The 23,564-nt window shown below is 38.6% G+C and overlaps 1 protein-coding gene across 2 annotated transcripts in view; it reads right to left on the bottom strand.

Moving 5' to 3' along the window:
- Positions 1-23,564, bottom strand: part of LOC127415820 (serine palmitoyltransferase 2-like) — a 52,547-nt gene that overhangs the window by 24,925 nt on the left and 4,058 nt on the right. The window contains exons 2-5 of one of the 2 annotated variants that reach the window (XM_051654795.1): positions 12,076-12,273; positions 11,574-11,728; positions 9,822-9,970; positions 6,564-6,688 (exon numbers count right to left, since the gene is read on the bottom strand). In XM_051654795.1, coding sequence (XP_051510755.1) covers positions 6,564-6,688; positions 9,822-9,970; positions 11,574-11,728; positions 12,076-12,273 — 627 coding nt within the window. The remainder of the gene's footprint in view (positions 1-6,563; positions 6,689-9,821; positions 9,971-11,573; positions 11,729-12,075; positions 12,274-23,564) is intronic. The other variant, XM_051654796.1, reaches the window with a different exon arrangement.

The raw sequence follows: 23,564 nt of genomic DNA, 5'->3' as shown, positions 1-23,564 counted from the left end.
GAAAAGAACTGTCAAAAGACCTGCGTAACAAGGTAATGGAACTTTATAAGATGGAAAAGGATATAAAAAGATATCCAAAGCCTTGAAAATGCCAGTCAGTACTGTTCAATCACTTATTAAGAAGTGGAAAATTTGGGGATCTCTTGATACCAAGCCAACGTCAGGTAGACCAAGAAAGATTTCAGCCACAACTGCCAGAAGAATTGTTCGGGATACAAAGAAAAACCCACAGGTAACCTCAGGAGAAATATAGGCTGCTCTGGAAAAAGACAGTGTGGTTGTTTCAAGGAGCACAATACGACGATACTCAAACAAAAAATGAGCTGCATGGTCGAGTTGCCAGAAAGAAGCCTTTACTGCGCCAATGCCACAAAAAACACCTTGACACGCCTCACAGCTTCTGGCACAATGTAATTTGGAGAGATGAGACCAAAATAGAGCTTTATGGTCACAATCATAAGCGCTATGTTTGGAGAGGGGTCAACAAGGCCTATAGTGAAAAGAATACCATCCCCACTGTGAAGCATGGTGGTGGCTCACTGATGTTTTGGAGGTTTTGGGTGTGAGCTCTAAAGGCACAGGGAATCTTGTGAAAATTGATGGCAAGATGAATGCAGCATGTTATCAGAAAATACTGGCAGACAATTTGCATTCTTCTGCACGAAAGCTGCGCATGGGATGCCCTTGGACTTTCCAGCATGACAATGACCCTAAGCACAAGGCCAAGTTGACCCTCCAGTGGTTACAGCAGAAAAAGGTGAAGGTTCTGGAGTGGCCATCACAGTCTCCTGACCTTAATATCATCGAGCCACTCTGGGGAAATCTCAAACATGCGGTTCATGCAAGACGACCAAAGACTTTGCATGACCTGGAGGCATTTTGCCAAGATGAATGGGCAGCTATACCACCTGCAAGAATTTGGGGGCAATACTTAGTATTAAGAACTAACAGTATGCATACTTTTGAACAGGGGTCATTTCATTTTTTTCTTTGTTGCCATGTTTTGTTTTATGATTGTGCCATTCTGTTATAATCTACAGTTGAATATGAATCCCATATGAAATAAAAGAAATGTGTTTTGCCTGCTCACTCACGTTTTCTTTAAAAATGATACATATATTACCAATTCTCCAAGGGTATACAAACTTTTGAGCACAACTGTATATATATATATATATATATATATATATATGTGTGTGTGTGTGTGTGTGTGTGTGTATGTATGTGTATGTATTTGTGTGGGTGTATATATATATATATATATATATATATATATATATATATATATATAGGTATGTATGTATATATATCTATATATATATATATATATATATATATATATATATATATATATATATATATATATAGATAGATAGATAGATAGATAGATAGATATTGTCTATTGTGTATTCTATATATACTTTTTTCTTTTCAATATTTATCTTTTTTCTATTCAATTTTCATTATTTTTTAAAAGTCTTGTTGCTGTTTTTGTATTGTTGTGTACTGGAAGCTCCTGTCACCAAGACAAATTCCTTGTATGTGTAAGCATACAGGTGCATCTCAATAAATTAGAATGTCGTGGAAAAGTTCATTTATTTCAGTAATTCAACTCAAATTGTGAAACTCGTGTATTAAATAAATTCAATGCACACAGACTGAAGTAGTTTAAGTCTTTGGTTCTTTTAATTGTGATGATTTTGGCTCACATTTAACAAAGACCTACCAATTCACTATCTCAAAAAATTAGAATACATCATAAGACCAAAAAAAAAAAAATGTTTAGTGAATTGTTGGCCTTCTGGAAAGTATGTTCATTTACTGTATATGTACTCAATACTTGGTAGGGGCTCCTTTTGCTTTAATTACTGCCTCAATTCGGCGTGGCATGGAGGTGATCAGTTTGTGGCACTGCTGAGGTGGTATGGAAGCCCATGTTTCTTTGACAGTGGCCTTCAGCTCATCTGCATTTTGTGGTCGCTTGTTTCTCATTTTCCTCTTGGCAATACCCCATAGATTCTCTATGGGGTTCAGGTCTGGTGAGTTTGCTGGCCAGTCAAGCACACCGACACCATGGTCATTTAACCAACTTTTGGTGCTTTTGGCAGTGTGGGCAGGTGCCAAATCCTGCTGGAAAATGAAATCAGCATCTTTAAAAAGCTGGTCAGCAGAAGGAAGCATGAAGTGCTCCAAAATTCCTTGGTAAACGGGTGCAGTGACTTTGGTTTTCAAAAAACACAATGGACCAACACCAGCAGATGACATTGCACCTCAAATCATCACAGACTGTGGAAACTTAACACTGGACTTCAAGCAACTTGGGCTATGAGCTTCTCCACCCTTCCTCCAGACTCTAGGACCTTGGTTTCCAAATGAAATACAAAACTTGCTCTCATCTGAAAAGAGGACTTTGGACCACTGGGCAACAGTCCAGTTCTTCTTCTCCTTAGCCCAGGTAAGACGCCTCTGATGTTGTCTGTGGTTCAGGAGTGGCTTAACAAGAGGAATACGACAACTGTAGCCAAATTCCTTGACATGTTTGTGTGTGGTGGCTCTTGAAGCCTTGACCCCAGCCTCAGTCCATTCCTTGTGAAGTTCACCCAAATTCTTGAATCGATTTTGCTTGACAATCCTCATAAGGCTGCGGTTCTCTCGGTTGGTTGTGCATCTTTTTCTTCCACACTTTTTCCTTCCACTCAACTTTCTGTTAACATGCTTGGATACAGCACTCTGTGAACAGCCAGCTTCTTTGGCAATGAATGTTTGTGGCTTACCCTCCTTGTTTTCTGGACAACTGTCAGATCAGCAGTCTTCCCCATGATTGTGTAGCCTAGTGAACCAAACTGAGAGACCATTTTGAAGGCTCAGGAAACCTTTGCAGGTGTTTTGAGTTGATTAGCTGATTGGCATGTCACCATATTCTAATTTTTTGAGATAGTGAATTGGTGGGTTTTTGTTAAATGTGAGCCAAAATCATCACAATTAAAAGAACCAAAGACTTAAACTACTTCAGTCTGTGTGCATTGAATTTATTTAATACACGAGTTTCACAATTTGAGTTGAATTACTGAAATAAATGAACTTTTCCACGACATTCTAATTTATTGAGATGCACCTGTACTTGGCAATAAAGCTCATTCTGATTCTGACCTTTTTATGATCCTTTGGAATCAAACAGCCCATTTTTGGCTGCTGCAGCTATAAGAAAAGCCCCCTTTACATGTGAAATGAGTGACATCACTTTACTCCGCTAAGTCATGTTGTGCGTTTGCTGTCGAGATATAGTTAGTTCTACTGGGCCCGGTTACACCATCTATATATACGTTAGAACTTAGCCTAGTTGTGGCATAAATGGGCACTAAGTCACAATTTACACACTACTAAATATTTGAGCATTGCACCATTAAACTTAGGTAAGATGTAACCCTACGTATAAACTAAATATTTACGGCAGACTCCGACCAGGAGTAACAGTTGGAATAAAAAAGCAGAATGATATTTAATGACATCAGTGAGCTCATGTTTTGCGTGACAGGCTTCAGTCCATTCGACATATATGATGGTGTTGGCATTTACACTTGTTTACATTTATGAGAGAGAGAAAAAAAACGTACTTTTAAGCATCTCTTCAGCATGAAACTGATCTAACGGTGCAGTTTTCAGGGTGCGTTGCCCAGTGTCAAGTTTCAACACATTCAAAATACAGTTGCAATCAAAATTATTCAACCCCCCCTGACCAGCAATAAATTCTGGTGATGTGAATTAAAACACATCAACTAAAACCACAGTAAACAGTCACAGTACGTTTTTAATACACATTTGAGTGATTTTGAGAACAAAGAGTTTTAAATAAATTTTAACTAATTCTCTCCACAAATGTCATGTCAAAAATATTCAACCCCCAAAGTCAATCATTTGTGGAGCGTCCTTTATCCTTAATAACAGCAAATAAATGTTTCAGGTAAGTGTTCTCAGGCTTCGGACACCTCTCTATTAGAATTTTTACACGTTTCTCATGAGCAAAAGCTTCCAGCTCATTGACATTCTTTGGTTTCTGTGCTGCCACTGCTTCAACAAAGCAGCTGAAAACTGAAATCCCAACAAAGGTTTGCAATGGGATTTTAATGATGGACTGAAAGGGCCATTTAAGGACATTCCACAACCTATCCCTGAACCTGATTTTGGACAATTTGGATGTATCCTTGGTGTTATTGTCTTGCTGGAAAGTCCAGTGATCACCGAGCTTCAATTTACACACTGAAGGCATCACATTTTTAATGCCAAAATGGCCTGATACCTGAAACAATCCATGGTGTCAGTCACATAGTTAGGATAGCCGTTTCCTGCAGCTGCAAAACACCCCCATAACAGGACTGACCCACCTCCATGCTTGACTGTGGGGATGGTGTCGTTCTTGTCATCACCTTGTCATCTTACTCCAGACATACTGCTGACCCATGGGTCTAAAACTCATTTTCAGTTTAGTGTCATACGTCTATAAAACCTTCTTCCAGGACTCCACAGGTCTTTCCTACTTCTTTCCTATTACTTCTTGAATATTCAAGTCAACATTTCCCTTGGTGAAGTTTTGCTTTCTTCCACACCCCAAGAAGGTTGCTGTTGTACCATATTTAAAAAATGTATGAATGGTGCTGCCAGCTTTGTCTATTGGAAATTGAAGTGCCTTGGAAATGTACTTTTAGCCATGACCTTTCTTGTGTAATGAAATAATCTCCTCTATTAGCTTTTGAGACAGCATATTTTTAATTGTATTTTTTGCATAGAAATATATTTTTGCTTACAACGCTAAACTTAAATTTTAAAACTTAAATAAGTGCCATTGCAGATTGATTACTTAATTTTGTTTTCAAACAATTACTTGTGTAGCCTTACATATTTAAGAAGCAGCTACATGCAATATGGGTTGAATAATTATGACATGGCTGAATTTTAAAAAAATCTTGCTATTTACAAATATTAAGTTATATATTCACACTATGACTTTGAATGTGTCACTCAGCTGATATAGATGTAAAGTTTAAAAATTCTGGGTCATCAGAAAAGCTTACCTTTGTAAATCCTTACTGTCTTGGGGGGGATTTGAATAATTCCGATTGCAACTGTATATATAGAATATTAAAATGAATAAATGTCTATTTTTCCAGCCTGTTGTATTAGTATTTATCTATCACTCCTTATTTATTTTAGATACAGTTCCTATATATTGTTATTTACACAGGGCAAATATACTATTTATTAAATCTTCTTTTATTACGTATCGTATTTTAATGGGGATATACTTTATTACAGCTGACAGTTACATGAGCAGACAAGGTTTGAACATCAACCGTAGCGACATAAACTGAAATGCACAGCTTTTTAACACTTCTGTGTACAAAATTGAAGGCTGCTTATCGGATAAATTCAGGTAAACGTAATATTATGCGACTACGCATTACTTTACGGAGAGCTTACGACCTACTAGTTAAGTCTTGCCTTAAGAACAGAATTAAGCACTGACTTAGTTACAAACTAACTAGTAGTTACTTAGCCCTTAGTGTGAACTTTACGTGAGAACTTACGCACAGCTGGCAACCCTGCCCTGGTGCTTATGAATAATTATCTATTCTGCTTCCACCTTGTGACCTCACAGAGACTGGGCGCAGTGGGCGGGCCACGTTTCTGAACAGGTGTCTATAGGTGTGTTCGGCTTCATGCAGCGATGCGCAGACCGATCGGTTCCGGACATGAAGCAGTGCATGTCGGTTAGAAATGTTGTCCGACTTTAGCCAGGTTCACCGATGACAACCGATGACATAGGCTGAGTTCGCAATGGCATACAGTACTTCACATACTACTACTTCTGCTATAACAATGTTCATATGTTTATGTGTTTGGGTTTTGACGTCAGAAAGTTCGGAATGAGACCTTTTTGCAGCTTAGTTTCAATAAATGCTTTTTTTGTGGAAGAAACTGTGGAGGAAGTTTTGAGTTCAGAAATAATTTTTCATTCTCTAAAGATCAAAGAAAATTAGATTCCTCATGATATGAACCCTTTAATAAAAACAACAAAATTGGCACTATAATCACATTCCTCCCTTCAACTTGAAACACTGTAAAAATCTAAATAACTTTAACTAGTAACTGAAATAAAATCTGTATTTTACAACCTGAAATGACATCTCTTTCACTAATCTGACCAGGATTTCCAGGTTGGGAAAGAAGTGTTTTTGAATTTTGTATTTGGCATGAAAACAAGTTGGAATGTTACTCAAAAGCACCTGAATCTGCTGTCAATTAGTGAGGCACAAAGGCATGTTACGTGAATAATTCATGACAAACTTCATGTGAGAGTCAAAGCACACTCTAGAGGAACAGGTATGGACATGGGAAGTGTTTTCAATAAAAGAGCAAATACAAAACTGTAACAAAACAATCCTCAAATGTTCCTTCCCACCCTACTTTGTTTTGATGTGAAAAGGAAACTCTTAGACTTATTATTTGAGCTTTTAGTAAAGTTCAGAAAAACAGCAGTTAATAAACAAGTATAAACAAACCCTTACTTTCCCTGCAAGAGCAGGAATATTCATGGAGTTTGTAGCAAAGCCCATTCCAAACACCATGGACGACTCCACCCCTAAAAACCTGGCCACCAGCTCCTCCAGCTCCTCATGCTTGTCAAGATTACCTGCAAGAAAGAAGATTTCAATGATGCAGCTATACCATCACTAATAAAAGACAAACAAAACAAAAGCTTCTTAAAAGCAGTCATATTAAGAAAAACAGGATTTTTCTTGCTCTTCTGAAATTAAAGTTCAGAGTTTAGTGTACTATGTAGACATACTCTTTAACATTCAAATTACATATATTTATTATTCCAAAAAAATATTAAATAAAAAAATAATTTTAGCAGTGGGCTGCTGGTCTAGGCGAATGAACTTCTGCTTATACACTATATGGCCAAACATGTGTGGACACCCCCTTTTAATTAACATGTGTGGCTATTTCATTAATTCCAGTGAAGACAAATCTAAATGCTACAGCATACACTGGCATTCTAAAGAATTGTGTGCTTCCAACTTAGTGATAACAGTTTGGAGAGAGCCCTTTTCTACTCCAGCATGACAATGCCCTGGTGCCCAAAGCAAGGTCCATTAAAGGAATAGTTCACCCAAAAATGAAAATTCTCCCATCATTTACTCACCCTTATGCCATCTCTGTTGTGTATGACTTTCTTTCATCTGCTGAAGCCAAATTAAGGTTTTTAGAAGAATATTTCAGCTCTGTAGATCCCTAGAATGCAAGTGAATGGGTGCCAAAATGTTTAAACTCCAAATATCGCATAAGTCAGCATAATCCATTTGAATCTAGCGGTTAAATCAATGTCTCCAGAAGTGATCTGATAGGTGTGGGTGAGAAACAGATCAATATTTAAGTCCTTTTTTACTATATATTCTCCACTTTAACTTTCACATTCTTCTTCTTGTGTTTTTGGTGATTCACATTATTTATGCATATCGCCCCCTACTGGGCAGAAAGAAGAACTTCTAGAACTAAAACATTGATTTGTTTCTCACCCACACCTATCATTTCACTTCTCAAGACATGGATTAAAACACTGGAGTTGTATGGATTACTTTTCTACTGCATTTAAGTGCTTTTTGGAGCATAAAAATTTTGGCACCCATTCACTTGCACTGTATGGGCCTACAGAGCTGAACTATTCTTCTAAAAATCTTAATTTGTGTTCTGCAGAAGAAAGAAAGTCATACACATCTGGGATGGCATGAGCGTGAGTAAATTATGAGAAAATTTACATTTTTGGGTGAACTATCCCTTTAAGAAATAGTCTGGAGTGGAAGAACTTGCACTGCACAAAACCCAGACCTGAACCCCAATGAACACCTTAGGGATGAATTGGACGCCAACTGCGAGTCAGGGTCCATCACCCAACATCAGTGTCTGACCACACTAATTCTCTTGTGTCTGAATGAGAGCAAATACATGCAGCTATATTCCAACATCAAGTGGAAGACATTAAAACCGCAAGGAGTGGGAATTATTCCAATGTTTTTTAAATGAAATTTTCAACAAACACATACAAATGTTGGTGTTCAGAAACCTCCTCCTAAGACACAGTGAATGCCGCAAAAGATCTTTTTCACAGCAGCACCATCTTTGATTTTTGACAGGAATGACAATGAGGCTGTAAGGAATAGATGACTTTAATGGGTTGTGCAGTTGTTTAAAGTGTTTTTGGGTCTTTCCGCTGAAGAAATATTGAAAAATATCTTTCCAAGAAATTTCAGTACACAAAAAACTCCAGACAACATGATTTGTGGAAAATTAAATGTGATTTAGATGTTTTTTAATAACTTTATTCAGTGCATGTAATTGAAGAGACAGTAAGTCTATCCCTCACAGCCTCGTTTTCATTCCCGTTAATGGTGCTGCTGTGAATAAGGTCTATCGCTCTTCCTACACTGTCAAACTAGGCTACTTATTTTTATAAATCTCTATGATTTGCAACAAACTCAAAACATATCATTAAAACACTTATAATCAACAACTTTAAATTACTGGTTTTATATTTTTCTATTTAGATTACATCATTTGCAATGCTTCATGAGACTGTAGTTCATTCCTTCATGAAAAAACTATGGCTTCAGGTCAAAGATTGTAATGAGCTGGTTGGTTTGGTTCATGGCTTAGAACTCTTTTATGAAGGACTTTATGAAATCCCTATAGAAAAAAATAAATAAAGGAAAGAAAAAACAAATAAATTGTGTGGTCACTGTTCCACTCTATAGAGGTAATGTACAGTTGAAATCAGAAGTTTACATACACTTAGGTTGAAGTCATTAAAAAACCACTCCACAGATTTCATATTAGCAAACTATAGTTTTGGAAAGTCGTTTAGGACATCTACTTTGTTCATGACAACTGTGTGTCTAGATCTCTCTCTGTCTCTGGTGTGGTCCCTCCTTTTATCACTCTACCCAGTGCTTACTGCAATCAGAAACAGGTATTAGACATTATAGCACTCAGGTGTGTCTCCTTACTGCTTTCTCTCGGGACGAATGCTCGACCACGCCCCCGCTGCCACAGCGACTAAAATATGTATGCTATTAGCCACTGGCTTGTAAATATTCTGATTTTACTCACCAGAGATTGAGTTGTGTAGTGGTGATGAAGAACTTAAGTACCGCAATTCTTTTAATGAATAAGAAGCTGGCGATTAAGAAGCTGGATTGCGGGTAAATCTCGATAGCGGTGAATGGGAGTGAATTGGAGACCACGGCAAATCATTTTTTGCTTATCCATTTGCTCCAACATCAAAAGAAAAATGCCGCTATTCCATTTCCACAGCTTTTCAAATGAAGACAAAAATAGAGAGCGATGGATTACAACAGTCAGAAAAGAGAAGATGCCAGATTTACTGTCACTCTCTCATCAGCTGTATAAGAAGCCTCATCGCATTTATTGTACCTCGTTTTGAAAAAAATGATTCCAGGGTTACATAATACAAAGTACAATGTTATTAATTTGCACTAAATAATTAAAAGAATATATAAAAAAGGTTTGCTAGATTTATGCAGCTAAATAAGGCAGAAACACATCATCACAGGTCTGTGAAAGGGTTCATTGCTCCTTTTTTTTTTCCATACAATGAAAGTGAATGGTGACTGAGGCTATCTTATGGCCCCTTAAAAATTATTCAATCACTATTAAAATCTAGCACACACAGTGCCACACAGAATTGTCTCCTAAAACACCAGATAAATGAAAGTAAAGGCTGTAACATAGTAAGTGTTCATTACCAATTTCCTGCCTGGTGCTGCTAACACCCACACCATATTTCATAGTGCACTCTGAAGCAGCAACAGCACATGTGCCGGAATTCTCCGCAAAGCCAAGGTAGTTATATGAGCCCATATTAATCACATCCTTCACAATCTTCCCTGTGTGTCTGCAGGAAAAAACACAGTACAAAAAAATGTGTAACATGTGTAACAACTGAAACACCTGAAAATGTTATTTTTCTGATCACATAAAAAAACAATTATCTTAAATTACAAAGTAGTAAGTAGCTACAAAAAGTATGATTATGTCTTAAATGGTCTTTATAAGAATTGGCTCACTTCTTGAGATTAACTCATCAGGTTTTAAGGTCAAATAAAAAAATTTAAAAATCAAACTGACCCTTGCTTTCTTAATAAACATCCCTGGTTTTATAATTCAAGATTCACCAGTGTACATTATTCTTAAAAAAATTAAATAAAAATAAAAATTAAAAATGTAATAACTTTCTTCACCTCTGAAAAGACTTTTCTTTGCTGATGCAATCAAGACCGTTAGAGGAAAAATAATAACCAATAATATCAATGCCCACTTTAAATGACACAATCAAATTGCCCTACATTACATCCTGCTGAATATTCTGTTACAATAGTTGAATGTAGGGATGTTGTGAGACCGATACTGGAATCGGAATCGGGTTTTACCATGCCGCGCTCATGTACTTGTACTTGGGCTCTTAAAAATGCTCAGATACCAAAAACTGATACCATCTGACATACTGTACAAATGTCATTCCGTAAACATTTAGTGCACAAATTAATATCATGATATGTCCTAGTGTGATTACTAAACCACAAAGGCTGCAATTTAATGACATAAATATTAATATATAGTTTGCACATGCTACACGCTTAAAATGCAAGCTCTTGTGAATGTGTGGAGCCGGTGTTGTGCAGATGCGCCAGCTTTTAGAGTTCCTTGACTCATACATGGAAAACACCAAATCAGTTTGTAGAGATGACAGTGTGCAGAGCACTAATTGACTTTGTAGCACAAAGCACATACAGACTACATATTTATCTAATCAAATAACGGTTTAATAACTACAGCACACTGGGTCACGTAGCGACCTGCTTTTTCAGAAGTGAGAAGCTTCCGTCAAAACAACTCAGAAACACCTGAGAAAATAAATGCCTCCACCAAAATAAAAGCTCAATTTAAATGGAAAGTATGACAGAAACATATCACTACAGTATAACTGTGTAATATTCACTGTAATACTAGTACTACTACTACTCCTAATAATAATAATAAAAAAAAAAAATAGTAATTGTGTTATATTTAATCAATATCTCACATCTGTGATGTTCTGTTATGTAGCACTTTATCTGACAGAAGTAACTCCAGTGTTGAAATTTGGATTGTGCTATGTGAGGTTCTGTATAAAAGCACGTCATTTCATAAAATAATATGATTTTATGTCAAAAATGAATTGTTCTTTTTCATTTTGTTAAACTTTTATGAATTTGTTTATTTAGATGCCATATTAATGATAAATTTAAATGAAACTGTTGGTATGGAGAAAACAAAAAAAAAAAACAAAACAAAAAAAACAACGTATCGGCAAGTACCAGAAAGAAAATATTCATACTCATTTTCAAAAAAATGGTATCGGGACATCCCTAATTGAATGTGTTGAATGTGTGTAAGCTAATGTGTGCTCATTAAGTGTACCACACACACACACTCATGTAAGCTGAAAAGAGACTTACTCAAAAGTCCAGTTGTAGTCATGTGTGACCCACTCCACCAGGTCCATCTTGGCTCCTGGGACACTGCATATGGGCCTGTTCCAGTTATCTCTGATCCGCATGTACAGATTCCTGGTGTAGAAGTTCTCAAAGTCCTGGTACAGTGGAACAAAATCCTGGGAACAAAACATAAAATAGATTACGCACCAGGACTAACTATAATTGCAGAAGAATGATCCTAAAAAAAATTTGACTGATATTTGGTCATGCAAAAATCACCACCATGATGCTAGGTTATATTGTGGTGGATGCTAGGGCATTGGTGTGAGGCTGCTAAGGTGTTCTGAGTGGTTACTTGCTGGCCAAAGACACCCCACCCAGTCTTTACGATATTCTGGCACAAAGTTTAATACTTAGGGTTAGAAGTTTGTTAAAATCCCTAACTTTTAATAATGAGTAATAGTAAGTGATGCTTGCCTTAGCAAACACAATGAACAAACGAGTCTTGAAATTTTAACTCTACCTTCTGTTCTTCTCTCTCTCTGGCCAGGTGACACTTTTCAAACTTCCATTCCCTTAGGAAGTCTCGCAGATATCCAAAAATGGTGAGGATGCCATAGCCCATGTAGGTGAGGACGGCCACGAGCAACGGCGTCTCCTCAAACGACTCCACAAATGGCTTGTTGTAAAGTGATGAAGTGCATGAAACATGATGGATCTGCTAAAAAAAAAAAAAAAAAAAAGAAAAAAGATGGATTGATTATACCATAAATATTTGAACATACAAAACCCTTTAGCAACTGTGTTTACAAAGCGCACATCAATCATCATATTAACATTGTCAGTGCACTCCTAGTACCTTGAGAGCAACTGCTGCTTGTTTGGTCTTTTGTGAGGCTTCAACTATAATCTAGGTTAAAATTAAATGTTTTCATTGTGGGTGGAACACTGATATACTGGGTGTGTGCCAATAAAATGAACTATTCAAGCACGTTTACTCTCATGTACAGGCACAACATGGGAGTGAACAGTTGGCAGACAGGTTTCAAACAAAGTGACTTTACAATTTACAGGGATGGTCCTCCAGTAGTCACATGGCTTGCTCAAGGGTGTAATATATTATGGGTTTGAGAACTTTCTTAGTGGTGCTAAGGCAAGCATCACTATTACTATTGCTCATAGGGCTGGGTAAAAATATAGATTTTCTGATGCATTGTGATCTTCATTTGAACGATCTCGATATGAATTCTTAAATCCCAAGATCGATCTTTTACTCTATGCGGCAAACCTCTACGATGAGAGTATGCATATGCAACCAAAATTCGCTAAAACTCTGTGATTAGCCACTTTTGTGTAGAATAGTGGCAAAAAAAGTTAGCACCATTCAGATCCTTGTGTTGAGAGTAAATGTTTGGTTTGACACGTTCCATGTAATGTGTCCAAAGATGAGATCTGATCTACACAATCCATTTGTCATTGACTACACATCTCTGGCTTTTCTGTTCTTTACAGTTTGTTGATCGAAAACAACAAAAAAATGAAACACTTTATTCTAATCACACATAGCACGGATGCAGTAAAGAAGCTATTCGACTCCAACCTCATTAATGTACCAAAACACCTCTGTGATACATACATACAGTGCATTCATAAAGTATTCACACTCCTTCATTTCTTTTCACATTTTGTCATGTTTCAGCCTTATGCTAAATGCTTCAAATTATTATTATTTTTTCACATCAATCTACACTCCATACCCCATAATAACAAAGCAAAAAACAGATTTTTGATAACTTTAATACATTTATTAAAAAGAAAAACTGAAATATCACATTGACTTAAGTATTCAGACCCTTAACTCACTACTTCGTTGAAGCACCATTGGCAGCGATTACAGCCTCAAGTCTTTTTGGGTATGATGCAACAAGATTTACAACCTGGATTTGGAGATTTTCTGCCATTCTTCTCTGCAGATCCTCTCAAGCTCTGTCAGGTTGGATGGGGACCCTCGGTGGACAGCCATTTTCAGGTCTCTCCAGAGATGTTCTATTGGGTTCACGTCCGGGCTCTGGCTGGGCCACTCAAGGACATTCACAGAATTGTCCCTAAGCCACTCTTGCATTGTCTTGGCTGTATGCTAAGGTCATCATCCTGTTGGAAGGTGAACCTTCGGCCCAGCCTGAGGTCCTGAGCGCTCTGGACCAGGTTTTCATTAAGGATATCTCTATTTTTTGCTACATTCAGCTTTCCTTCAACCCTGACCAGTCTCCCAGTCCCTGCCGCTAAAAAACATCCCCACAGCATGATGCTACCACCACCATGCTTCACAGTTGGGATGGTATTGTGCATTCAATAAGTGGTGCCTGGTTTCCTCCAGACATGACCCTTGGAATTGAGGCCAAACAGTTTAATCTTCATTTCATCAGAACAGAGAATCTTTTTTCTCACTGTCTGAGAGTCCTTTAGGTGCTTTTTGCAAATTGCAAGCGGGATTTCATGTGTCCTGAACTGAGGAGAGGCTTCTGTCTGGCAACTCTGCCACAAAGCCCAGATCGGTGGAGTGTTGCAGTGATGGTTGTCCTTCTGCAAGTTTCTCCCATCTCCACACATGATCTCTGGAGCTCAACAAGAGTGACCATCGGGTTCTTGGTCACCTCTCTTACCAAGGCCCTTCTTGGTAAGAGAGGTGACCAACCAAGTGGCCAGCTCTAAGAAGAGTCCTGGTTGTTCCAAACTTCTTCCATTTAAGAATTATGGAGGCCACTGTGCTCTTGGGAACCTTCAATGCAGCCACATTTTTTTTTGTAGCCTTCCCCAGATCTGTGCCTCGACACAATCCTGTCTCTGAGCTCTGCAGGCAGTTCCTTTGATCTCATGGCTTGGTTTTTGCTCTGATATGCATTTTCAGCTGTGAGACCTTATATAGACAGGTATGTGCTTTTCAAAATCATGTCCAATCAATTGAATTTCCCACAGGTTGGCTCCAGTCAATGTGTAGAAACATCTCAAAAATGATCCAGAGAAATGGGATGCATCTGAGCTAAATTCCAGGTGTCATAGGAAAGGGTCTGAATGCATATGTTAATGTGATATTTCAGTTTTTTTCTTTCTAATAAATTTGCAAAGTTATCAAAAATCTAAATTTTGCTTTGTAATTATGGGGTATGGAGTGTAGATTGATGTGAAAAAATAAATAATTTAAAGCATTTTAGCATTTTAGGCTGCAACACAAAATATGGGATCTGAATAAGGGGTCTGAATACTTTATGAATGCACTATATATACAGGTGCATCTCAATAAATTAGAATGTCGTGGAAAAGTTCATTTATTTCGGTAATTCAACTCAAATTGTGAAACTCGTGTATTAAATAAATTCAATGCACACAGACTGAAGTAGTTTAAGTCTTTGGTTCTTTTAATTGTGATGATTTTGGCTCACATTTAACAAAATCCCACCAATTCACTATCTCAAAAAATTAGAATATGGTGACATGCCAATCAGCTAATCAACTCAAAACACCTGCAAAGATTTCCTGAGCCTTCAAAATGGTCTCTCGGTTTGGTTCACTAGGCTACACAATCATGGGGAAGACTGCTGATCTGACAGTTGTCCAGAAGACAATCATTGACACCCTTCACAAGGAGGGTAAGCCACAAACATTCATTGCCAAAGAAGCTGGCTGTTCACAGAGTGCTGTATCCAAGCATGTTAACAGAAAGTTGAGTGGAAGGAAAAAGTGTGGAAGAAAAAGATGCAACCAAGCAAGAGAACCGCAGCCTTATGATTGTCAAACAAAATCGATTCAAGAATTTGGGTGAACTTCACAAGGAATGGACTGAGGCTGGGGTCAAGGCATCAAGAGCCACCACACACAGACATGTCAAGGAATTTGGCTACAGTTGTCGTATTCCTCTTGTTAAGCCACTCCTGAACCACAGACAACGTCAGAGGCGTCTTACCTGGGCTAAGGAGAAGAAGAACTGGACTGTTGCCCAGTGTTCCAAAGTCCTCTTTTCAGATGAGAGCAAGTTTTGTATTTCATTTGGAAACCAAGGTCCTGGAGTCTGGAGGAAGGGTGGAGAAGCTCATAGCCCAAGTTGCTTGAAGTTCAGTGTTAAGTTTCCACAGTCTGTGATGATTTGAGGTGCAATGTCATCTGCTGGTGTTGGTCCATTGTGTTTTTTGAAAACCAAAGTCACTGCACCCGTTTACCAAGGAATTTTGGAGCACTTCATGCTTCCTTCTGCTGACCAGCTTTTTAAAGATGCTGATTTCATTTTCCAGCAGGATTTGGCACCTGCCCACACTGCCAAAAGCACCAAAAGTTGGTTAAATGACCATGGTGTTGGTGTGCTTGACTGGCCAGCAAACTCACCAGACCTGAACCCCATAGAGAATCTATGGGGTATTGTCAAGAGGAAAATGAGAAACAAGAGACCAAAAAATGCAGATAAGCTGAAGGCCACTGTCAAAGAAACATGGGCTTCCATACCACCTCAGCAGTGCCACAAACTGATCACCTCCATGCCACGCCGAATTGAGGCAGTAATTAAAGCAAAAGGAGCCCCTACCAAGTATTGAGTACATATACAGTAAATGAACACACTTTCCAGAAGGCCAACAATTCACTAAAAATGTTTTTTTTATTGGTCTTATGATGTATTCTAATTTTTTGAGATAGTGAATTGGTGGGTTTTTGTTAAATGTAAGCCAAAATCATCACAATTAAAAGAAACAAAGACTTAAACTACTTCAATCTGTGTGCACTGAATTTATTTAATACACGAGTTTCACAATTTGAGTTGAATTACTGAAATAAATGAACTTTTCCACGACATTCTAATTTATTGAGATGCACCTGTATATATATATATATATATATATATATATATATATATATATATATATATATATATATATATATATATACAAAAAAAGAAAGGTCCTCTCACTTTCAACTGCTTTTATTTTCAGCAAACTTAACGTGTAAATATCTGTATGAACAAAAAGATTCAACAACTAAGACATAAACTGAACAAGTTTCACAGACATGTGACTAACAGAAATGGAATAATGTGTCTCTGAACAAAGGGGATGTCAAAATCAAAAGTAAGAGTCAGTATCTGGTGTGGCCACCAGCTGCATTATGTACTGCAGTGCATCTCATCGTCATGGACTGCACCAGATTTGCAAGTTCTTACAGTTAGACGTTACCCCACTCTTCCACCAAGGCACTTGCAAGTTCCTGGACATTTCTGGGGGGAATGGCCCTAGCCCTCACCCTCCGATCCAACAGGTCCCAGACGTGCTCAATGGGATTGAGATCCGGGCTCTTCGCTGGCCATGGCAGAACACTGACATTCCTATCTTGCAAGAAATCACACACAGAATGAGCAGTATGGCTGGTGGCATTGTCATGCTGGAGGGTCATGTCAGGATGAGCCTGCAGGAAAGGGTACCACATGAGGGAGGAGGATGTCTTCCCTGTAACGCACAGCGTTGAGATTGCCTGCAATGACAACAAGCTCAGTCCGACAATGCTGTGACACGCCGCCCCAGACCATGACGGACCCTCCACCTCCAAATTGATCCCGCTCCAGAGTACAGGCCTCGGTGTAACGCTCATTCCTACGACGATAAACGCGAGTCCGACCATCACCCCTGGTGAGACAAAACCGCGACTCGTCAGTGAAGAGCACTTTTTGCCAGTCCTGTCTGGTCCAGCAAAGGTGGGTTTGTGCCCACAGGCAACGTTGTTGCTGGTGATGTCTGGTTAGGACCTGCCTTACAACAGGCCTCTAAGCCTTCAGTCCAGCCTCTCTCAGCCTATTGCGGACAGTCTGAGCACTGATGGAGGGATTGTGCATTCCTGGTGTAACTCGGGCAGTTGTTGTTGCCATCCTGTACCTGTCCCGGAGGTGTGATATTCAGATGTACCAATCCTGTGCAGGTGTTGTTACACATGGTCTACCACTGCGAGGACGATCAGCTGTCCTTCCTGTCTCCCTGTAGCACTGTCTTAGGTGTCTCACAGTACGGACATTGCAATTTATTGCCCTGGCCACATCTGCAGTCCTCATGCCTCCACGTAGCACATCTAAGGCATGTTCGCGCAGATGAGCAGGGACCCTGGGCATCTTTCTTTTGGTGTTTTTCAGAGTCAATTGCCTACCGTCTGTAAGCTGTTAGTGTCTTAACGACCGTTCCACAGGTGCATGTTCATTAATTGTTTATGGTTCATTGAACAAGCATGGAAAACATTGTTTAAACCCTTTACAATAAAGATCTGTAAAGTTATTTGGATTTTTACAAAATTATTTTTAAAATACAGTGTCCTGAAAAAGGGACGTTTCTTTTTTTGCTATATATATATATAGTTGAAGTCAGAAGTTTATTTACACTTAGGTTGAAGCCATTAAAACTCATTTTTTAACCACTCCACAGATTTCATATTAGCAAACTATAGTATTGGCAAGTCGTTTCGGACATCTACTTTGTGCACGACACAAGTACTTTTTCCAACAATTGTTTACAGACAGATTGTTTCACTTTTAATTGACTATATCACAATTCCAGTGGATCAGAAGTTTATATACACTAAGTTAACTATGCCTTTAAGCAGCTTGGAAAATTCTAGAAAAAGATGTCAAGACATCAGGCAATTAGTCAATTAGCTTCTGATAGGCTAACTGGCTAAATGGAGTCAATTGGAGGTGTACCTGTGGATGTATTTTAAGGCCTACCTTCAAACTCAGTGCCTCTTTGCTTGACATCATGGGAAAATCAATAGAAATCAGCCAAGACCTCAGAAAAAAAACTGTGGACCGCCACAAGCCTGGTTCATCCTTGGGAGCAATTTCCAAATGCCTGAAGGTACCACGTTCATCTGTACAAACAACAGTACGCCAGTATAAACACCATGGGACCATGCAGCCATCATACCGCTCAGGAAGGAGACGCATTCTGTCTCCTAGAGATGAACGTAGCTTGGTGCAAAAAGTGCAAATCAATCCCAGAACAACAGCAAAGGACCTTGTGAAGATGCTGGAGGAAACAGGTAGACAAGTATGTATATCCACAGTAAAATAAGTCCTATATCAAAATAACCTGAAAGGCTGCTCAGTAAGGAAGAAGCCACTGCTCCAAAACCGCCATAAAAAAGCCAGACTACAGTTTGCAAGTGCACATGGGGACAAAGATCTTTCTTTTTGGAGAAATGTTCTCTGGTCTGATGAAACAAAAAATTTAACTGTTTGGCCATAATGACTATCGTTATGTTTGGAGGAAAAAGGGTGAGGCTTGCAAGCCGAAGAACATCATCCCAACTGTGAAGCATGGGGGGTGGCAGCATCATGTTGTGGGGGTGCTTTGCTGTAGGAGTGTCTGGTGCACTTCACAAAACAGATTGCATCATGAGGAAGGAAAATTGTGGATATATTGAAGCAACATCTCAAGACATCAGCCAGGAAGTTAAAGCTCGGTCGCAAATGGGTCTTACAAATGGACAATGACCCCAAGTATACCTCCAAAGTTGTGGCAAATTGGCTTAAGAACAACAAAGACAAGGTATTGGAGTGGCCACCACAAAGCCCTGACCTAAAAGCATGTGCGAGCAAGGAGGCCTAAAAACCTAACTCAGTTACACCAGTTCTGTCTGGAGGAATGGGCCAAAAATCCAGCAACTTACTGTGAGAAGCTTGTGGAAAGCTACCCAAAACTTTTGACCCAAGTTAAACAATTAAAAGGCAATGCTACCAAATACTAACAAAGTGTATGTAAACTTCTGACCCACTGGGAATGTGATGAAAGAAATAAAAGCTGAAATAAATCATTCTGTCTATTATTATTCTGACATTTCACATTCTTTTTATTTTTTTATTTTCTCCTCTTCTTCTCCCCAATTTGGAATGCCCAATTCCCAATGCGCTCTAAGTCCTCGTGGTGGCGTAGTGACTCTGAACGCTTGTTGAGCGCGTTACCGCGGTGACACAGCACATGTGGAGGCTTCACGCTATTTTCCGCGTCATCAACGCACAACTCACCACACGCCCTACCAAGAGCGAACCACATTATAGCGACCACAAGGAGATTACCCCATGTGATTCTACCCTCCCTAGCAACCAGGCCAATTTGGTTGCTTAGGAGACCAGGCTGGAGTCACTCAGCACGTCCTGGATTCGAACTCGCAACTCCAGGGGTGGTAGTCAGCGTCAATACTTGCTATGCTACCCAGGTCCCCAACATTTCACATTCTTAAAATAAAGTAGTGATCCTAACTGACAAAAGTCAGGGAATGTTTTCTACGATTAAATGTCAGGAATTGTAAAAAAATGAGTTTAAATGTATTTGGCTGTGTATGTAAATTCTGACTTCAACTGTATGTATATATATATATATATATATATATATATATATAGTGCATTCATAAAGTATTTATTAGGGATGTGCGAGACTAGTCGACTAGTTGAATAAACGGTTCTGATGCTGCTAGTCGACACTGGAATTACTAGTCGGTTAATATTTTTCCCCATTAAACTGTTCAACATTTTTACACATTTACGTTTGGCTTTATATTTTTACAGAGGTTGCACTTAAATTACTGTCATATTAATGTTACACATTTTAAATATAATTGATAATACAAATACTGTATTATTTAAAAAAAGAGGATGTCTGGAGCAGATACAAAGTTTCGTTTCACCTCAGGCTGCACGTGCTTCTTCCCTCTCTCACTCGCAGTGCACACAGGAAAATGTCCCCACGCTAGACAAGCAAACTCAGCAAAGTAGCTATGAAATCACTTCTGTGGTGCAGTAGGAAGCGGATTTTTTGACTTGTTAATTTTGCTCATCAAAAAAATGTATGCATTTGAGTATGTAGCCTAGAAAAGGACTGTTTTAGGCTAGGAATGCTATTTTTTTTATCTGCTGATTAAGAAGGCTATTTTCAACGAGGTGCCGACTGTTTAACGGGTTCAACTATCTTTTATTCTCATTAGGTTTATTGTCGTCTACATCACAGGCTTATTTTTTCTATCCTATAGCTATTTTTGTTACATCATAACTGTTATTAATGTTCTTTACAGAACAGCTGTCATATTAGATCAATGGCTAATGCGCGACTACACGTCGTGAAATACGCGCAACTTTTCAGCGCATTTTTTTCTCTCTCATAGATTTGCCTTAGCCTACCTGTTAATTATTTTCAACAATGTCCTGACTGTTTTAACATGTTCTTTACTAAGTAACTTTTACTTGGTGAATTCCGTTTAGAACAGGCTATTAGGGTTGCGCTATTGGTCCTGCACTATTCACTCAATTGTTTTCAATAAATAAGCCTGTTTTCGCTAAAGGGGAATGCGTGTCATTTTCTATATTTAATGTACAATGATGATAATGCAAGGCGAGCACGTCTCCCCTTTTCAGCAGAATTTAGCATTGGATTTGGAATAGATTAAATATTTTAAATGGGTCGCATAAACACAATTTTTTTTGACTGTTTTCTGAAGGTTGGTTTCTTTTTAGACTAGTCCACTCCAAAATTTTCATTTAAACGTCAGTGAAATTAGTCATTCCTCACATCTCTAAAATATCCGTGTTTCCCCTATATGCATTCAGGAGCAGCGCTGCTGAACTATGAGCGCCGCTATTATCTACTGACATTTCACATGGTTTATTTATATCCGTTTATTTATGACGCAATGTAACACATGCCAGCATCAGTCAGTTGCGCCCTTATACTGCGTGCAGTCAAATGGGACACCTGTATGAAGTGAAAGGGACCCCACCATATACACGCACGTACTCAGTGACATCATCGCACAGCAGCCCATCAAAGGCTGTTCGCGAGTGTGTGCACATACACAACAGAGAAGCAGGAGACCCAACATGATACCTCTTTAAGCGGAAAGTCTTTTACTCTGATAACTTCTTTGGCAAAGTTCGTATAAATATAGGGCTCCAGACTGCGACTAAATGGTCGCATCGACTTGCAATCATTTTTCCTGCCGGTGAGACTTACGTTTTTTAGAGGTCACACCAGTGCGACTACAGAGTTTGCCAAATCTTGCTGTTTATGCGCGACACGTCTATTTTCTGTTTCATATGAGAAAAACTGAACGTAACAGGACTGTGATGACGCATTTCCGCCTTATTTAGCAGTGTAAATCTAACTTTTTTTTTATTAGCAATTTTTTAAATATTGAGTGTATATGTATAACATCATGCTTTGTGTTATATTACCCTGAAATTAGTTTCCACAGCTGCGAGGGGGTTTCTTATACAGCTGCTGAGAGAATGACAGTACATTTTTTGCTCTTCAGGAAAGTCATTGAAAAGTAATAGTGGATTTTTTTGCTTGCTGCTGGAGCAAATTGGTAAGTGAAAATAATATTTGCTGTGGTCTCCCATTCACCGCTGTCGAAGTTTACCCTGCAATCTTTTACTTCTGCATTCCAAAACATGGATGGTGAAAAAGGTGTATTATCAGCCAGCTCAATGAACAGACCAGCGCAGAGCTGTCCCTCACCCACACAGTGCAAATCATTATAAACAGCGCTGCGAGAAACGTGGCGCGAGACATGAAACTCATTTGAATTTGACTGTGGAAAAACCCTATGAAAACCTTCTTGCCTTGGTGATTTAACGAGTTTAAACCCATGTTTAACAGCACACCATTATAAACAACACTGACAGAACATAAATTATAAGGCTGTACAATCCACACATCACCACCCTAACAAAATTGTACCTATAGTAACTTTTATTGTGGCAGATGAGCAATGTGTTATATTATTTTTTCTATTGGTGTTTGTTTAATAAAAATAGTGAAAGTGATTTTCAGAGTGCTCCCAGTAAATAATAAACACACACTTGACAAGGCGAACATGAATAACCCATCTATAATGATTCTAAGGTCATTTTAAGCTATTACTCCACTGACGTGCATAAATATGTGTCCGGCCTTGCAGGCTTGTGGACATGTGCATAGCAGCACCGCTGCTGAACAAAACATCCTAGGGGAATCACTGTATATATATATATATATATATATATATATATATATATATATATATATATATATATATATATATATATTATAGTGGTTACAGCACGCAAGTAATCACTGCTATGAGATATTGGACTATTTCTCTTCAGGAGTTTAGTCCCAAAAAGAAGCCTTTATATTCCTTCAGATTTAAGTTAAACAAATGCTTGTATCTCCTGACCTCCTCACACTCGCGCTCTTGACGAGCACATCCACTGTTTTTGTTTCCACCTTCATCTCCTGTTGTTTAGCAGGGATTACATATTCTTTAAGTGCTTCTTCGTGACAGGAGCGGCTCAACGGTTAGTGCTGCCACCTTGTGGACCCACTTATAAGTGCAAATTATTCCAGGTGCATCCACATACAAAAGGTTAGAAAAATCAGGCCGTACACATGCTCAAGCACTATGCTGATGACAAAATTTGCATCATGCGTCTAATACGCAGATGCCTAGTGTACGCGTCTGACAAAAAGTATACTTTGGGCTTTAGGGTTAAGAATTTGAACCCTAAACTCTACATATTAGGCCTAAACTTCAGTGTGTAAATCATCCTGCAACTAAAGGAAGAATTTTGCCTGGCGAAAGACCAGAATATCATAGAAACTTGGAGGTGGTTCTTTTGTCTTGGCTATTAAGTAATCAACCACAAAACCCTAGCAACAACCTAGAAACCACACAAAGCACCTTAGCATTATGGTATGACTTTTGCATGGGCAAGGCACGGAGAACGACCAATGCAGAAAAACTCACAGACAGTAAGGTGTGGATAACAACTTCAAATGAAAATCAAATCACTTTATTGTCACTCAACCATATACACAAGTGCAACAGTGGGTGAAAGTCTTGGGTGCAGTTCCAAGCAACATAGCAGTCCTGACAGTGAAGAGACATATACCAATTTACAATAAACATCAGATTTACACATTACAATTTACAAAACTAATATACACATAATTACACACA

Source organism: Myxocyprinus asiaticus, chromosome 25 (genome assembly GCF_019703515.2).
Source record: "Myxocyprinus asiaticus isolate MX2 ecotype Aquarium Trade chromosome 25, UBuf_Myxa_2, whole genome shotgun sequence".
Lineage (NCBI taxonomy): Eukaryota > Metazoa > Chordata > Actinopteri > Cypriniformes > Catostomidae > Myxocyprinus > Myxocyprinus asiaticus.
Note: the sequence above shows the minus strand (reverse complement) of the source record. Positions and strands in the feature narration are given on the sequence as shown.